The sequence below is a fragment of the Equus asinus genome, chromosome 4, assembly GCF_041296235.1.
Source record: "Equus asinus isolate D_3611 breed Donkey chromosome 4, EquAss-T2T_v2, whole genome shotgun sequence".
NCBI lineage: Eukaryota > Metazoa > Chordata > Mammalia > Perissodactyla > Equidae > Equus > Equus asinus.
This window is the reverse complement of record NC_091793.1, coordinates 43,182,327-43,202,409: the sequence shown is the minus strand read 5'-3', so window position 1 is coordinate 43,202,409 and position 20,083 is coordinate 43,182,327. Positions and strand designations below refer to the sequence as shown.

Here is a 20,083-nt window from a genome sequence, read left to right as displayed (position 1 = left end):
TTCTGCTCAATTCCATTTCCTTTCCTTCCACAGGGGTTGATCCAAGGACACTCCTTAATAAACATCCTGTACACTAAACTCCATCCCCGTGCTTCCTGGAAAACCAAATTGGTGACATATACAAACCAAAAATTAAAACTAGTATTAGATTGTTCCTTAATAAAGCTGTGGAGGAAAAAAAGTCCAAGATAGACCAGTTGCAACCTGTTTGGCACACTATGGTAGGTCAAAGAGTTGTTATACAAGGTGTTTATGATGTAGCTGTTTCTTTTTACCAAAAACTAAGGGAGTATGATACTTTTTATGCTTCGTGCTGGAAACAATGGACATTTGGAATTTGTAATTAGAGGATTTTGAGGAGCAAAAGTTTCACGTCTCTAATTTAATGCAATCTGATGGCTTTAACTTCTGTATCATAACAATCATTAAAAATGGTAATTTATAGTGGCCAAAAAATTGGAAACAAATTATAGCTAATAGCTAACGTAACACTGAATTATGAAGGGAAGCTATACCTTAACTATAGCATGTTTCTCTATGACTGAGCTCCCATTTTATTTCTTGTAAGAGAAAAGGAGGGCAGATTTTTAAAAAGATACACATTCAACTAGAGTAGCTGGTGATTTCAAAACGATTATGGCAAGCTAACCCTAGAAAAACAGCTTGTGGGGAAGGGTAGGAAGGATACAATGAACAGAAATACTAGAAACCCAGAAAGGGGTCCTAGATTTTCAGGAAAATTGTTTAGTCCCTAACAAAACTTATAGTACAGGGGCCAGCCCTGTGGCCGAGTGGTTAAGTTTGCAGTGCTCTGCTTTGACAGCGCAGGGTTTCACGGGTTCTAATCCTGGGCGCGGACCTAGCACCACTCATCAGGATATGCTGAGGCGGCGTCCCACGTAGCTCAACTAGAAGGACCTACAACTAGAATATACAACTATGTACTGGGGGGCTTTGGGGAGAAGAAAAGAAAAAAAGAGGAAGATTGGCAACAGATGTTAGCTCAGGGCCAATCTTTCAAAACAAAAAACAAAACTTACAGTACATAAAATTAGGTTCCACAGAACTTTCTTACATACACATGATCTCTAAATAAGCAATTGGAAAAGATTTTCTCTCTAGCCACAGTTACTAGAACAAAACTCCCATTTCGGATGGCTATATGACTACTGAAATTAGAGAAACTTTCTCCCGTAAGTATATATTTCAAAAGAAATTAAATGATAGCTCAATGAGGATCTTCCCTCAATCTCTATAGTTATCTCTGTGGTAGGATTATGGGTGTTTTTTAAAAGACTGCAACTTTTTTGTAAATCTAACTCCAAAATACAAAGGCTAAGACAGTACTGTGTTGCCATATACCTCTCCCTATTTCCATGAATGCTATCGTACATGGTACATGTCAAAGCTAAGGAGCCAGTTAACTATCCTCCAGACTTCATTGGGTTTCACTAGTTTTAATCCAGGGCACTCCACTGCGTTTAGGTGCCATGTCTCTTTAAGTCTCTTCCAATCTCTATTTCTCTCCTTGGTTTTGACCTTGAAAGCTTTGAACAAGAGTATGGTTCACATAGTCTAGGTTTGTCTGATGTTTTTCTCATTAGGTTATTTTTGGAAAGAATACCAGAGGTGTTCTTTCCAAAAGAAAGAACATTTCTCGTCATATCATATCAGGGGGGGTACATGACATCATTGGTAATATTAACCTTGATCACTTGGTTAAGGTAGTGACTGCCAGGTTTCTCTGCTATAAAGTTACTGTTTCTCCTTTCTATACTCTGTTCTTTAGAAGACAGTCACTAAGTCCAGCCCTCATTCAAAAAGGAAAGGAGAATTAAGCTTCACCTGGAATTCTCCATATGGAAGATTCTTCTATGGGTGATTTTTAAAAATACTTGATTTTTAAAAAAACTTTTTGATAAGTATGAATTACTTTTGTGCGGAAAAAACCCAAGATGCGTGATTAAAAAAATTATCAGCCAAGTATAGGTAGTTTTATACAACACATTATGAAAAGACAGGCAAGACACTGAGTATTTGGGATCTTTTTTATTTTTATACACATGACAAGATTTTACACCAAGAATAGTCAGTTAAATAGTACAAATTTACATTCATGAGGAATGTTAAAAAAAATTCAACTAAAAAAACCCACTTCTTCCTGTGACCCACAATCCCAACATTTTACAGTGCAGGGGAGAAGGGGGTCAGGGGAGCATCAAAAACAAGTCTCTCCCAAAAGAAATGACTTAAATTTCACATTCCCTCTCCACACAGGATCCAAATGGTGAGAGTGTAATTTACAATTCATCTTTATCAGCTGTGGATTTCTGTAAAAAAAAAAAATAAGACATTAAAAGCTAGCAGAAAAAACCTTAGCTCACAGAAGTTTCATGTATAGAAAAAAAAAATTTAAATGGACCTAGCCTATTTCCATGATTTCAGCTGTAGGCTAGAACCTCACCTTGCTAATATGCAAAACAATTCAGAACACACCAACAAGATGAATGGCCCCCAAACACAACCAATCAAAAATTTTAAAAAGCCCAATGCTGCTATACAGCGAGGCAGAAGCAAGTGGAAAGAATATGGAAGCATTGTAGGCTAAGGAAGTCTGTTTAAATACATCTCATGAATAGGATGGCTGGAATAAAGGAAGTGGGAAGATCAAAGTATACACTTTATTTAAAGAAAAATGTGATTTGCTCCAGCTTTTGAATTTGATATTAGATGCCTATTTTTAGGCAGAATTAGATGCCTATTTTTAGGCAGATTTCTCTAAGTCACACAGTCCTAACTTTGCCAGAACTGAAAGTGCAAGTCCCATTCCTGAGTTGCTATACCTTTGCTGTTTCTTCTTCTTCTTCATCTGCTCCTCCATCCATTTCTTCTTCTTCGTCTTGCTCCGTGTCGTCTGTGGTGTCCTCTGTTGTTTCTTCAGGTTCTTCTTCGGGTTCTTCTTCAACCTAAGAGCAACATTTATGAGCCCATTAATGGATCTATTTTCACTTTGCTCATTTAAATGTATAAGATCACAATTAACTTCACTTCCGTCTATCCAGAACTGTAGGTAAATCTTCTAATTAGAGTTAACAGTCAAACTAACAAAGGGAGACAGACAAAAAAAAGGATGTAAAAGGAGAATTTCTCATTAATTTCGAGCACAGTGTGATACCGGGAATTCAAAATTCAATAAATTATTTAAAAAAAGTAGAAATCAGTCAAACTTCTCTGAGCAACATCACTTAATCATGGGAAGCCTATTCCTAAAGAAAGGAAGAAAAAAATAAACCTCTGTGGGTAGGCTGAGCATACAAACCTTTGCATCGGGGTCAATGTTTAAACTGAGGCGCAGCATCCTTTCTATTCTATCTCCATATGCTTTCGTGTCTGGTAAAAGATATCCTGATCGCAGTGTTGCTGTTTCAAACAAAACCACAGCAAGATCTGAAACTGTTTTGTCATCTTCATCTTCCTGAAATAGAAGTCGTCACACTTGATTAATATTAAAAGGTACAAAGTATTCAAATTAAAAGACAAAGTAGCATGGCTGTATTATTACTCACCTTAACTCGTCGAAGCATATCTTTGATCAGCGGGTGTCTGGGATTAATTTCAAATGTTTTCTTCTGGCTGGCATAATAACTGTTCAGGGGTAAAAGTAAACGTTTACAAACAATCAATTTTAGGGTTCACACATTTCTTGTATTCTGTTACTAACTTTCATAATTACAGAGAATAACTCTTGGAAAAAATCAAGACGTGCTTACATTGCTATATCACGCTTTCCCTTTTAAAGGCGGATGGACATGATTAGATGAAAGAGTGAAATGAAGAGAACTATTTTATTTATTAATGACTCCCAAGTGCCTAGAACATTTTGTTGAGTGGATGAACTGATTTAATGTCTTGTTCATCCCCTCTTAATTTATTCTCACTACCTTAATTGCAGCTCTGTCTCCCACAGAATTCTGAAGTGTCTGGGCAGCCTCTGGGTGCTGCAAAATAACATCTTCTCTGTGATGCCTTCACCAATATGGTCGCAAGAAAACTTGTTTCTTTCATCTGAGCTCAGTTCCCAATGCAGTCTGAACATCCCTTCGTGATCTTTACATTCCCTTGTCAGATGATTGTTCTCCCGCCTGCAGCTGCATGCTGAGGGCAGGGAGGCACCACATCTACCCTATCTTGGTATACCCGTTATCTATGCCAGGCTCACAAGATCACAGCTTGATGTGTCATCCTGACTAGTCTGAATGTCACAAAGACAGAAGCAATGTTTGCTTTAGACGACCTGTGTATAGACACAGTAGGTGCTCAAATGTTTGCTGAATGGAAGGAATTTCCTGTTAATTACTGAAACAAGTGGCATTAAATGGCTATTATACAGTTGCAATGGGACATAAGCAGAAATCTGGTCTTCTCCACCTGAAATTTATAATCTAGACAGAGACCAAGACAAGCAAAACAGCATTTTAGCATTTTGTGTATATACATTATACAGTGGTGAGTCAAACTAATTATGAAATACATTATATATATATATATATTTTCTTTAAATGGAGTTTTGGCATTATGACAATGGAGACTGTACTTGTGAAAAGAATCCTTAAGCTAGGTCTTGGGTAAAAAGGTATGATGATTAGGTTGTAAACAAGACAGAAGATATTCCAGATGGAAGAAGAGAGAAAGAGCAGGAAAGAAGTTATTTTCAAGCCATTGCTGTGACATTAAAATATAAACTTGAACTATATATTTCTTGAAAGTAAAGGGTATTGAAGACCCACTGGACCTCCAGTACTTGGCCCTTGAGCTCAAATAACGAAAGGACCCTTTCAGCTCACGGGTCCTTTACTCTTTATTTTGTGGAGCACACTGTTGGTGGGGGGAGGGGGTAGTCACATTTGAGAAATGTAACTGTCACTAACCTCATCTGTAAATATTAACTAAAAATGTAAAAGTCCAGATACCAGGCCAAGAATATAATCTAATGAAAAGTATGTGTAAAAGATTAAGACAATTTACATTTGTATACTATAAAATAAATCATGAGTCCAAGACCTTTTCTTTATCAATCTAATGTAGCAGGCATCCCTTTGTAAACTTGTTGTCTGCATAATATATACTACACAGCGTGGACACTTAACACCTCAGCTCTTGGCGGAGAAGCTGGCCTTATCTTCTAAAGGAAGCCTGGACAAGAGCTACCACGTTGGCAGGGACCTTCCGGAGGAGGCTTACTTTGTAGAGATGTCCTTGCCCGTTTGGTATGCTTGAGCTTTCATGATTCTCTCCATGTTCCCCGACCACCCGTACTGGCTGGCCACGAGAGCACACGGAGACTCTGTCAGGCGCTGAGACACCACAGCCTTTTCAATCTTAGGAGAAGAAATTAAAAGTTAGATACATATAAATCTCAATAGTTAAGCTCATTCAGTAATTGCATTTCAACTCTTTAAGGATTCATCAGTTAAGATCATAAACAGAGGCAAGTCATAAGAGTACCTCTCATTCAGATTCTTAGACACTGTCATTTAATAATCTGAATTTTTCAGTCAGAAATACTTAAACATCAACTTTTAAAAACATATAAAACTTAAATTTAACCTGTAAAAATTTATTACAAAAGCAGTATTAAACTACAGAAAAGTTTCAGTGATAAAGAAAAACAAACCAACCCAGTACCCTCATACAGAATAACCACTATCATCCTTTTAATTCTCTGTAGTTCATAAATTTTACGCTTCTCCTCCCAATAATTTAACCACAATATTAAATACCCTGTACAACTTTAATGGTTACAAGGTAACCAGCTGCAAAGTTGAATTTGTTGACAAAACTTTTTAAAAAACGCAGGTGCTAAACTTTTCACAATTTCGAATTTCCAGAAGAATACCTTGTCCTTGAGGGCTTTATCTTTCATCCAATTGAGCAGAGGCTCAAATTCTTTCTCAACTGCTTCACGACTCTCCTTAGTTTTCTCACTTTCATCAAACTTCACTCCTTCCTTGGCAACATTCTGGAACCTCTTCCCGTCGAACTCCGGAAGAGCCTGGATGCAGTATTCGTCCACAGGTTCTGTGAGATAAATCACTTCGTAGCCCTTTTTCAGAAGTCGCTCAACAAACGGAGAAGATTCGGCCTACGAAAATAAGGGCAGTACAGTTTTCCAAGTCCAGCCTTGGTATATGTATTCACTCATCCTAGCAGCTGTGTGTATATAGTAGTGACAATCCCATCTTACAGGTGGAGAAGTAAGAGGTGCAGAGGACATAAATGACATTCCTGTCAGTGACCAACCAGGCCTGCTCACTATGCCAGTTCACAATTACAATGAAGTTTTCCCTTTTTTCTCAAGAGTTGGCAATAAATCCCAGCTACAGACCAGGATCCCTGACAGTTGGAGTTCATCTCACCTCTTTTCTGCTGGACCCAGCCATGAAGTAGATTTTGTCTTGTTTCTCCTTCATTCTTTCCACATACTGGTCTAGACTAGTAATATCACTTGGATGATGAGAAGACTGGAATCTAAGAAGTTTAGCAAGACGTGTTCGATTTGAGTGATCTTCAATCACACCAAGCTTGATGTTGGTACCAAATTCTTTCCAAAAAGTATCATTGTACTTCTCATCAGCAATCTTCTTGATCATGTCCAGAGTTTTACGGACAAGCTTCTTTCTAATCACCTAAACAAAATTGAACAGTAACTGATTAGAGAACTTCATCTCCACCATCTGAGAACCTGCATATGTAAGGTAGCAGGGAGTAGTGGTGAAAGATGCGAAGACCGGGCATCGTCACTGGCATTTACCAGGGGGCAGGGAATGGGGGGCACTCACTCCGACGACGCAGCAGAAACTAAGCCACCTGTGGCAAGAGTCACAAGAGACTGCTTTCACAGTATCTTGCTTTAAGGTCTACATTCTAACTTCAGACCAGGTAGTGGGTATAGACGGGTGTTCACTATACAATTTTTTCAACCGTTCTTTTGAAAATTTTTGATATAAAATGGTGGGGGGAAAACAGATTTTCAGATTTGATAATTCCAGAGTAAAATTAAGCTCTTTATCTGAAGAGCCAAGGACTGTCTCAACGTCTGGTGACTCCACTAATGGAGCCTGTCCTCTGAAGCCCAAAGAGCAAAGCGGCCAGTCTGCTCCCAGACACTCACCTTAAGCAGTTTATGTTGCTGAAGAGTCTCTCGAGAAACATTCAAGGGAAGATCATCCGAGTCCACCTTTAGATGGCAAAAGAAAGTAGTTCAGTGAGCAATGAAAACACTCCAAACCCCGACACTCCCACCTCCCCCAAAAACTCCACTTCCAGACCCCGACTCTAACCCCTCCCCCCCGAATCTTCAGATACTTACAACACCCTTGACAAAATTAAGGTACTTGGGCATCATATCATGGAAGTCGTCTGTGATGAATACTCGGCGCACATACAGCTAAGGAGAGACCAAAAAAGAGAGTCACTTTCAGGAAATTAGATTTTCAAATTTTAAATTCGGTTTATACTACTTAAAAACCCACCTTAATGTAATCACTCTTCTTAGATCCATATTCGTCAAACAGACCACGTGGAGCAGATGTGGGTACAAATAAAATGGATTTGAAGGTCACTTCCCCTTCAGCAGTAAAGTGGATATAAGCCATGGGGTCGTCACTTTCCTACGGAAAGTTGGCACTTAGTCATTCAAAAGGCACAGGAAGAAGGCAGTGCAAAGGCCAAGCAATTTATGGGGTGGGCCCACATTCAGTTTAGCATTTAAGGAACAAAAAAGTTCGCTTATCAAAAAGGGGCGAGGGGCCTGGACGGAAGAAGAAACACTGAAGATTACAGTGCTAAGTAGCTAGACATGGTTGTTTTGGTGGTGATGTCAATACCATTATTCTATCTCCTAACTCAGGGAAGTGCAGATGAGCCTAGGTTCCACACATGTGAGAGAACAAGACAGGAAAACCATCATCCTGCCTAAATGACAAAATAACATACAACACTTGATGAGTATACTGATCAACCACAAAAAGCACTCAGGAAGAAACTTCTTCCATGGGAACTGGACTACAGCAGTGGCTATAAAGAGATATGTAAATAGCTATAAAGATAGAAATTCCCTGGATCTGCATTATCCATTACAATACCCACATGTGGCTACTGAGCACTTGAAATGTGGCTTGTTCAAACTGCAATGTGCTGGTGTAAAATAACACCAGACTTTGAAGACACAGTACCCCTACCCCCACAAAAAAGGAGAATGAAATACTTCATTATTAATTACATGTTGAAATAACACTATTTTGGGTATGTTGGGTTAAAAAAAAATTTAAAAATTAACATCACCTGTTTAAAAAAAATGTGGCTTCTAAAAAATTTAAGATGACGTGTGGCTCACATAATATTTCTAATACAGCTGCCCCAGAGCAAAGTACATTTATATACACATGGGAATAAAAATGGAGGCAGAACCAAGGGATAGTTTTTAGAAGTAAAGCTTAAAGAATGGTTGCATGTTTACAAAAGGAAAATGAAGGCTCAATAAGAAATCAACAGATGGAATAAAGAGTAAGGAACAAATACTATCAGAGAATATTAAGTTTTATCTAGCCATGCTAAGTCCATTAAACTAGTCTATTTTGTACACACTGCTATCTGGGGAAACACTAACTTGAAACAATCAATCAAACGCTAGTTTTGCATTCTTCAGAATTACAAGAAGGGATCAGTAAAAGAAAAAAAAAAAACAAGCGAGGAAACACAGATTTAGTAACTATTCCAAGGCATATGACCTCACAATAATTGTTTGATATTGCTGTAAACAAGCTCTTTGAAGATTATGTTAAAAACCACTCAATAACATGATTTTGTTTTATGATTTTTATAGTGGAAATCAAACCTCTACCTATGTGAGTGGTTCTTCATCTTTTCTGTAACAGAGACCCCCCTGGCAATGTGTTGAAAGCCTCTAGATTCTCAGAGTAAACTTTTTTTAATGTATAATATAAAATACACAGGATTAAAAAGGAAACCAACTGTGTTGTAGTTATAAAACTATTTTAAAACATACTTTTGAGTTAGTAATGTTTCATTATCACATTATTCTAAAATAATACTTACCTTTGAAAATGATTTGTAGAAAGCTTTGTATTCATCATCTTCTACTTCTTTTGATGGTCTCTGCCATATCGGTTTGATATCATTCATAAGTTCCCAATCCCAGACAGTTTTTTCAACCTGAAGTTATAGTATTTGATTAACCTCCTAGCACTCATCAACAGTCATATGAGTGGTAACCACAGCTTTAGGACATTTCAAAAGAATACGAGAAACATCAAAGGATACCTTGAATCTAGTACAGCTCCTGCCAACTGGATCAAAATTCTTTTTTTTTTTTTTAAAGATTTTATTTTTCCTTCTTCTCCACAAAGCCCTCCAGTACATAGTTGTCTATTTCTAGTTGTGGGTCCTTCTAGTTGTGGCATGTGGGATGCTGCCTCACCATGGCTTGATGAGCAGCGTCATGTCCTCGCCCAGGATTTGAAATGGCGAAACCCTGGGCCACCGAAGTGGAGCATGCGAACTTAACCACTCTGTAATGGGGCTAGCCCCCCCCCAACTTTTTTTTTTTTTAAGTGTTTCTCTCAACATTTAAGCCTGGTATTATAATACAAAAAAGGCAACTGGTTATCATAATTGATAAAAAGCCAATTAAAGTTCTTGTGTTGTTTTTAACTAGCTAAAATGTTATTTCTTGAAAACACCTGTTTTGAGGTTAGAAGGATATACATATTATATGTTCTTATTTCGTGACTGATGGAAATCCAACATCTTACAATAAATATTCCTCAAAACCCACCACCACTACTTCTGCCTATTCTGCTACCTGAGCAGGCTGGAGAACTAATTTTATAGTTAATATCTATAAGACAAAAGAAGATGCAGAAAGCTTTTTAAGATTTTAAAATTCAAAAACATATTATAAGCCGCCAGTCCTGGGCAATATGTAGAAGTCAGAAAACTCTACAAGAATGACCTGTGTTCACTACTTAACACTTTCTAGAGGGGGAAAACACACACAATAAACTAAGTCCTTGTTTTAAAGGTTAGGCCTATGGGCTCACCACTTGGAAAGATAAGACCTTTAAGACCTGACGCTTAGCTCAAGCCAGTCTGTGCATACTTAGGTTTCTGTGTTTTCCCTAACATATCCTAAACAATATTTTCAGTGGGGAGATGAACCAGACTTACTTTTTTAGTTTTCGGTTTCTTTTCTTCTTCTTCTTCTTCTACTGCAGCTTCATCATCAGAGTCTTCTTTTTCTTCTTTTGCTGCTTCTTCTTCTTCCATGGGTTCCTCAACTGTTTCAGTCTGTGGAAGTATAAAGTAGAATTAACTCATCATTTAATAATTCTGACTTCAACTATAGAATATCAAACAAAATTACAGCTCAAAAAAATATGCCGTCTGTAGGAAAACCCCAAGAGTACTCTAAACAGAAAAAACCACGTTCAACCTTCATTCTGTAAGTGTTAAGTATTTAAATATGTGCCAGGGTCATACACATAAATTTTATCAACAGATTTACCTTGCTGCTCCATACATAAATAGGAAAGTTTATGAACTGTGAATATTTTTTCACAAGATTTTTAATTGTATCCAATTCAAGGTAATCAGATGCTTCTTCTTTCAAAACAAGGCTGCAAGGAAAATAAGATGTTTATAGAGACACATCCATGGCTTAGACGATTTGATTATAAATTCATCTAAATACTTTCCTGACAATGCTAAAAGCCAACCACTCTATGTAATCCAAGATGTTGTGTTATTCACATTAAGAATTCTCAGGCTGTCCCCATGGGGTAGTGGATAAGTTTGGCAGGCTCTGATTCAGTGGCCTGGGTTCACGGGTTTGGATCCCAGGTGTGGACCTACACTACCTGTCAGCCATGCTGTGGTGGTGACCCACATATAAAATGGAGGAAGACTGGCACAGATGTTAGCTTAGGGCTAATCTTGGGCAGGGGGAGACTGGCAACAGATGTTAGCTTAGGGCTAATCCTCAGCTAGAAAAAAAACAAAAAATTCCCATCATCAACAAGGGTTTGTGAGCTAAATATACCAAATGTCAGTAGGGTAAAGGGAAGAATCTTCCTTGCGTTCCCTCAAGAGAGAACGCTCTTAGTTCTAAGCAGAAAATGAAAATGTTACCAATTTTCTGAATATGTTGGGTTTTTTCATTTGAAGAACTTAAATCTTAACACAGCTTAAGGTGAGAAGGCACTGGCACATTCTGGAGAAAAGTGGAATTACATGCATTCTGATAGTTACTCTAAAAATCAAATGATTATTGTAGATAGTGAACTCCTAATAAAAACATGCTAAAGTCCTTCAAAAAGCTAGAAAATTAATGTGAATTATTGTTTATATCTGCACTATCCTAACCAATAGCCACCAGTCACATGTGACTACGTAAATAAAATTTAAAGTTAGTTGTACCACCACATTCCAAGTACTCAATAGTGACATGTGGCCAGTGGCTGCCATATTGGACAGGGCAGAAACAGAATATTTCCACCAGAGGTGTACTGTATCTAAAGATAATCCCAATACTGAAAATTGGAGCACTGCTTCCTCTTCTTCCTCACTGCCCCTCTGCCAGTCCCTCCTCCACCCACCAAACATAACAAATCACAACGCGCACTCAAACTCAGCGGGTGGCCCATATCTTGATGTTTGTGCTCCCAGTAAATATGGGACATTTATCCATGGTTCCCTTTCTGCCTCAAAAATCTTAGTTTAGGAGCACATGCCAACAAGTGGACAGTACACGATGACATAACCTAGTGAGCCGACTAAGTCTCTAGTCTTGGAGCAGCACACACCTTAGTGACGTGGGATTGGGGAGAGTTCAGTTTTGGATCTAAGTTGAAGCCGATGGTTAGACATCTTAGTCAGAGATATTTAAAAGGCAATTAGATACATGAGCACAGAGCCCAGCAGTGAGACCCACACCAGGGGTTGACAAACTATGGCTGGCACCCACAATAAACTTTATCAAGACACAACCTCATCATATATTGTTTACAGCTACTTTCAAGATAAAACAGCAAGGTTGTGACTTGTAACAGATCCTATACTTTATAAGCTTAAAATATTTTCCAGCTAGCTCTTTAAGAAAAAGTTTGCTGATTGCTGATCTAGACTAAGAATATAGATTTGAGAACCCCAAGAAAAAGCTGCTACCTGAATCCCGAGACTAAGACTGCATGAGGAACACAGGATAATGAGAAAAGGGCTGAAACTTAACTTTTTATTAACATTTAAGGAACAGGCAAAGGAAATAAAAAAAAGATATACAGGGTCATGGAAGCTGGGTACTTGGTAGATTGTTTTAGGGAGTGCACAGTAGAAAGCAAATTCTGTAGAAAACATGAGAAAAACTAAGAAAAAAAGAGAATCTATTGCTAGGAGCAATGTTAATGGGAAAAAAAACAAACAAACTCAAATCCACTGGATTTAGCAACAAGGATCACTGATGACTTATTTTAAAGGAAAGGTGGTGGATAAAGTCAAAACACAGCGGGCTGAGGCATGAACTGAAGGCAAGTGTACTTTTTCAAGCTCAATCGTAGGGCGGGAAGAAAGAGCGTGTGCCTGACAGTAGAAGGGGGCCTGGCGCTACCTGCCTTCCCGCCTGCCCCTAGAGAGACTGGAACATGTTTACACTTTGATGTGAAAGAGGGAGGTGCGCGGGAAAGGCTGACTTTAGAAAGATAGGGTAGTAATGAATTTATGCTTAGTCTCTGAGGAAGCAAGATGAGAAAGAATAGATCAGAAGTCGAGACTAGCTTTAGGGGAAAATTGTATAATACCTCCCTTGTTGTAGGAGGAACAGAAGCAATTATATCATCATATCAATTAGCATTTAGTGGATGCCAATTTCATAATCTCATTCAATCCCCACAAAAATCTCTCACAAAGGTACAGCAGTGGCTAACACAAGGGTACAGACATAAGCAGTAGGCAGGAAACTGAACTGATAGCTTCAATTATACTGGTTAAACGTGAGATGAAGTCACACATACAGGGCAGGATCTTGGTCTCGTCACTTCCTCGCCTTCACTCTCATTTTCCTTTGACCATTCTAGACTTTCAGTTCCTCAAACGGGCCTCTTGCCTCTGGAACTTCCAACATGCTGCGTGGCTGCCTAGAATCTCTGAACCTAACGCATCACTGTTTCAGAAAGGCCTTCTGATAAAGGAGGTGTCCCTTAGCTGCTGTTCTGGCAGCTGCCACTCTAAAATTTTTCGTTTTCCTCCCTTACTAGAACGGGCCATGTGAAAGCAGGAACCTCATCCCTCTTATTCTCCACGGTAGCTTAAACCCCAGTAGGTAAGAGACACTCAAAGGAAGGCCTGGTGAGTGAGCGCAGGGTAGCAGGACTTGAAGAACAAAGGCCCTTTTGCCTAGGGAAAGCAGAACCTGTTGTAAAGTTTCATTTGCTGATCAACCACCTGTACTACCTGCACGAAGCTGTCCCGCTTACCTTACTCACTCATAAAATGTTTGCCAGGCCAGGGTTAGGCTCTGGGAAAGGAGCTGTCAACAAAAGTCTGCTTTCCTGAAGCTTACATCTAGAGAAGGCGCCTGTCTCTCAGCACCCTAGGCCATAAGCACCTCTCGAGACAGCATTTCCTCTCTTTCTAGTTAAGACACGTGATTTACCGATGCTTCTCTAATGCCTAACAAGAGAGGACGCCCGGGTAGAACCATTAGTGATGCCTCCTAATGAGGCCGGGAGCCGTGCGTGTTAATAGCAAAGGCAGGGGAAGGCAGACTGGGAACAACCAATTGCTACAGGTACTTGAGCACAGCCATCTCATTAGTCTTCGTTAAAAGAACATCTGCGGTAACGAAGATAGGACACGCTGCCTTCTGGGATGAAGAAAATTGGTCAAAATGGTAGATACATGCTTCTTTCCTACTTGAATATTTAAAAATCCTTAGTGTTTAAACTGAACTAAGAAAAAAAATTGAGGCTGTAGACACATTTCACTTGACAGAACTGGGTAAGTCAAATGACCCCTGACGCGGAATTTCCCTACCTCTGAGATGCGGGGCGAGGGGGAGGCAAAACGCTGCCCCGTCGCCCCGTCTCCCTCACAGTGCCACAAGCACCACGAGGCACAGAGCCATCTCATCCATACAAACGATGGTGCCTTAAAGCCAATTCCAATTTGAATTCAGTCATTTGCAACTATCCTCAAATAAGACAATTTCTTCCAAAGAACTTTCATAACTTCTTTCAAGCCCTTTATCTGCACCTACTGTCTCCAACCTGCCCCCAACCCTGGTTACATCATGGATGTTGAATATCTTCAATGGTCACTTCTCATCCAGTCCTGCCACCCTCCATGCCACCTTCAGAAAACTTTTTAAAAGTTGATCAAAAATTCTATCAGCAATTGCCAGGACGTGAGAGGAGTTCCTTTAATCCTGTGAACATGCTGTGCCTTTATCCAGGAGGCTCCAGGGACTTGACACTACTTTTCTAAGTCTTGCTCACCTGGAAAACCAGGCCACTTCTCTGCGAGGCCTCTAATTTTCCTTCTCCCCTGGAAGAGCTAACCCTTCCCACTCTATACAGGTCCTCCAGAGTATTTCTTCAGGTGATGAGAACAGTTCAATTTCCTCATGTTACAAGCAAGGAAATAAGACCCAGAATAAGCCATGTGCTCAGAGAGCCAGAACTGGAGAGTCAAGGTCCTCAGTACGACTATTAGTTCTTATTAGGGATTAGTAACACTCACGTAATTGTTGTTCCCCGTCCTAGAGTGTTTCCTCTTGGGTCAGCAATTACGGAAAACTCATTGGAGTCGGATTCCCAGATGTGCTGGGTATCGTTGTTGTGTTTTGATGTGACAATAACCTTATCTGCCACAAGGAAGGCAGAATAGAAACCGACACCAAACTGACCAATCAATTCAGAAGTTGACTGGCCATCTTCCTGTGCCTCAGTCATTTTGTTCAAAAACTCGCTTGTGCCAGATTTGGCTATGGTACCAAGGTTTTTAACCAACTCTTCCCGGGTCATTCCTACACCAGTGTCCGTGACATGTAGCAGGTTCTTCTCCTTGTCACACTAAAAGCAAGTCAAGGACAAGATAGTTATACATGCTTAATATTCACGGTATGACAAGTAAATACTGAGCCATATATTGAGAAACTACCAACTTTGGGCCATGTCAGTTCCAATACAGAAAATAAAACAGATATTTTCCTCCATATAGTATTTTATGGCCTTTTTAGAAAGTACACATCTTAAGTACAAGCATCTTTCTTTATAGAGAATACTTTCAAGTTCAGTGTATTTGAAAAAGTATCAATATAAAGAGGGCAGAGATGGACCTAAACAAGTTAATTTTGAAGACAAAATTAAAAAAAAAATTTTACGCTTTGCCTATTTCTCTCATAGAAAATAAAAGGATTCAAAACTTGAATGACTTCTATATTTGGAATCTGTGGTGATCAATGTTTTTCACTAAATGTTCCAGGCTCTCTGCCTTCCAGAAACACCATAGGAATATACTTTCTCCATTTGTGGTTGGGTAAGGCCACGTGATGAATTCTGGCCAATGAGTTGCAAGTGGGAGTCAGGAGTATGGCTTTGAGGCTGGAGCCTTTAATGGATGTGAGACCCTCTAAGCTCCCTCTGCACCAGGGTGACCAGCTCCCAGTCCAGATGGCGCTGCTCAATCAGCCTGTGTCCTGAAGTGAGAATGACGCAAAGCAAAGGGCACAGGCAGCCTGTGATTAATGATTTAAGCCCGGGGTTGGCAAACTATTTCTGTAAAAGGGCCAGAGAGTAAATATTTTAGGCTTTGTGAGCCATATGGTCTCTATCAAAATCACTCAACTCTGCCATGTAGCACAAAGGGAGTCACAGATAATACACAAATGTGCATGGCTGTGTTCCAATAAAACTTTATTTATAAAGAGAGGCAGCAAGTTGAATTTGGCCCACAGGCCATATATTGCTGACCCCTGAGACTTGGGGGCTATTTGTTACTGCCACATAACCTAGCCTATCTTGATGGATATGGATTCCCTGTCTCTAAGGGTTTTTTCTTTAAAAGAAAATTGTTTTAGCTTACCTTAATTTTGACCGTTAGTTCCTCATTTCCAGAAAGAGCATTTTCATCCGTCAGTGATATTAGCCTTATCTTATCTAAAGCATCAGAAGCATTTGAAATCAGTTCTCTCAGGAAAATCTAAATGGAAGCCAGATTTAATAAAAACTTAGATTAGCCTCAAGATAGACAAGATATTAAATTTGATGTCAGACATTTTATTTCTCCCCTGTATTCTGAAAAAGCACTCTTTAAGGAGTAAGACTTTTTTTTTTTTTAAAAACATTTTATTTTTCCTTTTTCTCCCCAAATCCCCCCAGTACATAGTTGTATATTTTCAGTTGTGGGTCCTTCTAGCTGTGGCATGTGGGACGCCGCCTCAGCATGACTTGATGAGTGGTGCCATGTCCACACCCAGGATTCGAACCAGTGAAACCCTGGGCCGCCAAAGCGGAGCGTGTGAACTTAACCACTCAGCCACAGGGCCGACCCCAGAGAAAAGACTTCATATGGTACAGAGATGGCTTTACTCTCTTGGTAAAAAGAGGTACAGCTCTTTACACAAAGGACTGCAGAAACTAGAAGGGGTACCTGAACTGGTAAGAGCAATCACACTATTCCACTAGTGATCTTTACGTATGCAATACATGACATTCAGTTTGTGTGACTGCTCTCAAGATTCAACTACATAGCAGGCCATGAACACATTTGGAGGGAAAAGAAAAAAGAAGGGAAAATGTCTAACAATCCTTCCCTCATCACCCAACACACACACACACAATAGGTACCCAGTGGCAATTCTTGTACATAGTGGCTATTTAAACTTCGCTAACCACTTACTTGCAATTATCATGCAAGTACATTTACTGTGAAAGTAAACAAGTGTGCTCAATGACATAGAGACAAAATAACATGATCCTAACCACATGTTGCTTACCTCTTTATTTTTATACAAGGAATTGATGATAAGTTTCATCATTCTGTTAACTTCAGCTTGGAAGGCAAACTTTTCTGATTTCTCTCTAAGTTCTCTTATTTGGGATGCATTTAATCCATCCAACTGGATCGCCTCTTCCTCTCTAAGGAAATAAATTCGGTAAGCAAATACTGCATTGCTTGCTTCCCTCCAAAAACATAGGATCTGTGACGAGAGCACAGTGGTCTCTTACGATTGTCTTAAGGGTTAAAAGGGTAAAATGGAAACCTTAATAAAATATTACTGTCTACCATCTCATTACTATTTTACCACAGTAGCAGGTTACCTGTAACACCGAGTTGGAAATACCCAATTCTTAAAATTGTCAGAAAAGTAAACCCAATTTTCCTCTACTAAAAAGCAAAGTCACATTCATTTATGTCCCCTTACACGTGGGACCGCCCCTTTGCCTGGGAAGCTTTCACCTCTAAGGACCCACAAAACTGTCTATAAGTTCTAAGGGGCCAAATTTTAAAACACTGCTCAACTGACAGAAATCTTTTTAAAAATTACTAACTGTACACATTTTACTCAGTATACAACCCACTGAAAGTCTTTTCTAAGGTCTGAGAAAGGTTATAGTGCTAATAATTCTGAAATAGTGTTATCAAAACAGTTTTCAAAGGAATCCACTCAATTTTGATCTGTCACTCTTCGGGACAAGAGGTACATATGTAGGCACACACTTGCTACATCTATGTTTTCTCCGACCATTTTTTGGTATTTAAATTCGGGATGTTACATTTCATCTGAACCTTCTGAGAAGAGACACAAAAGCAGCAACTGGATTCCACGTTCACAAGGGCTTATCTGTAGTTTCAGATGAGCACAAACCTCTGGACCACTTCATCATCTGTCCTTGAGCCTTCTCTACTTTTACCCAGATCCTCTTCTACTGTACCATCCACATCGACTTCATCGTCAGCTCGGACCGACCCTAAGGAAGATTTGACACCGGAGAACTCTTAAACATCAGCGCTTCGTGTACTTCTCAGCAGAAATATGATCCAACAGGGCAAGGGTAGGGGTTGCAAAATTCGGCTGGTACATATGGGAGGTGGGGATGGAAGAATGCATCCACCGGTTTAAGTGCCCAACGTAAGCCCGCATAGTTCTTATTTAAGTTCAGGTACTGGGGGCCCCCAGTAGATTCTGAAATACGGAGGCAGCCAAGACTTATAAATTCGAATCCTTTATAAATAACGCCTAGCACATTGGACACCATGTCCCTTCCACCCTCACACGTGTTGCGCACAGGCCGAGATGAGGCCTCCAAACCGACCCTGCCAAAACTCAGGCCTTCGGTATCACAGATCGGAATATAAATAGGATTTGTGCAACCTCTGGCGAGGCGGAAGTGAAATCGGGCCCGGGGGCCTGAGAAGGGGAAGAGATGGTAAGACATTCTAAGATGTTAAGGACCTCGGGCAAAATTGAATCAACCCCGCTGACCCTGCCTTTCCGCGGACCCGGGCCGCGCGCTCCCCGGACCAGCGCCGAAGAAAGGCGAGGCGCGTTGGCGAGGGGTCGGAGGACCGGGCGCGGGCCCCCACGCCGACGACCAAAGGTTGCGGCGTCTGACAAAGTCCTCGGGGAGGTGCACGCGCAGGGCTCGGGGGGCGAGCGCCGCGGGAGCCCCGCCCGGAGGCGGCGGAGCCCTCGGGAGCCCCGCAGGGTATTTGAACGACTCCGTTCTCCTTCTTTCTTTCCAAAGATAGAAGAGAGCGCACGAAACCCCTGAACCTCTGTCGAGGAAAGGCTATGGGCCAGCGCAGGCCCCCTTCTCTCCCTCCCAGGCTCAACGCCCCCAGAACCTTCGAGAAGAGGCCGCGCTTGTGGAGGGGGGGGCGTCCGGGGGTGCCCGCTCCTCCGGAATCACTCACCAAAGGTCAGCAGGACGCAGCAGAGGCCCAGCACCCACAGGGCCCTCATGGCGTGCGGCCGGTGAGTCTCAAGTCCCTTCTGATCGCAGGAGCCGCCTCCGCCCCCCCACGCCTGGACTCAGCTCCTCACACCTCAAGCCGCGCGGTCCGCCCACTACCCCCGAAGCAGGTCTGGCCGCTTTTCACCCCCACTTCTCGCGGGCGGGGGACGGGAAACACGAACCCACCAATCGTCCCACACCACGCACCCCCTCTACCCAATGGGGACTCGTGGGGGGGGCCGCACTCCACCAATCGGAGCTGTCCAGGTGCGGTGCCCGATGCCCGAAGCGTGGCTCCGTCCGATTGGTCATCTGTAGCCTCTGTTCTCCAATCTAATGGCTCCGCGGGCCCCTCTCACGCGGGACCGCCCCTTTGCCAGGGAAGCTTTGGCCTCTCAGGGAAACCGTCCAATGAACGTCAGCGCAGAAAGCGTCCCTCCTTTTAGAGAGGTCGCAGAGGAACCACTTCCGGGTTGCAGAGCACGTTTATTCCGTGACCAGGGGAAACGGTAGCCATGGCAACGCGTTCTTCACCTTTTCTCCCTCCTACGCGTGGGGGTCGCCTTGGGAACGATTCCACTGCGACCTTTCGCAGTTACTTTCTATTTGGCAGTGCTTCTCGGAAAAGAAAAACGCGTGAGAGGCTGAAAATTCCCCAGAGCGCTTTTAGATGGGGGTGTTGAGGGACTTCAGTTCCCGGCATGCAACGTACTAGGGGGTACACTATTGGATGCTGGGAGTCGTAGTCTTTGACCAGCTGCGTAGTTTGGTCCTTTCTTCCGCGTTTTCCCAGCGTGTGTTTGCGGGAACTCTGCGCTGTGTGGTTCAGAATTGACATCTCGTTCTGATTGTAGTACAAACCTGTACCGATTCCAGGACTCTCCAGTCTACACAGCCTTTAGAAGCGGGCTTAGAAAGCCGTCACGCCTTGGCCAAGGCGGCCGTAGGTTCTGGGGCTTGGCCTCTTTGAGTCTGGGTTCCGCCTCCACCTCTTGAACACGCGTTTCCGAATCTGGCTTCTCGTGTGTCGCTTGGGCAGCCTGAGCCCTCTC

General features: G+C 41.4%; 1 protein-coding gene across 1 annotated transcript; it reads right to left on the bottom strand.

Moving 5' to 3' along the window:
- Window positions 1-2,034: 2,034 nt before the first annotated feature.
- On the bottom strand, window positions 2,035-19,503 carry HSP90B1 (heat shock protein 90 beta family member 1). The gene is made up of 18 exons (XM_014865792.3): window positions 18,991-19,503; window positions 17,942-18,044; window positions 17,069-17,210; window positions 16,156-16,272; window positions 14,812-15,143; window positions 10,586-10,697; window positions 10,249-10,368; window positions 9,118-9,234; window positions 7,533-7,670; window positions 7,370-7,447; window positions 7,172-7,237; window positions 6,417-6,686; window positions 5,897-6,142; window positions 5,242-5,378; window positions 3,567-3,645; window positions 3,320-3,475; window positions 2,844-2,966; window positions 2,035-2,330 (listed from the first exon to the last, which is right to left on the bottom strand). The coding sequence occupies exons 1-18, from the start codon at window positions 19,037-19,039 to the stop codon at window positions 2,301-2,303; spliced, it is 2,415 nt and encodes an 804-aa protein (XP_014721278.1). The 5' UTR covers window positions 19,040-19,503; the 3' UTR covers window positions 2,035-2,300.
- Between the last annotated feature and the right edge of the window lie 580 nt (window positions 19,504-20,083).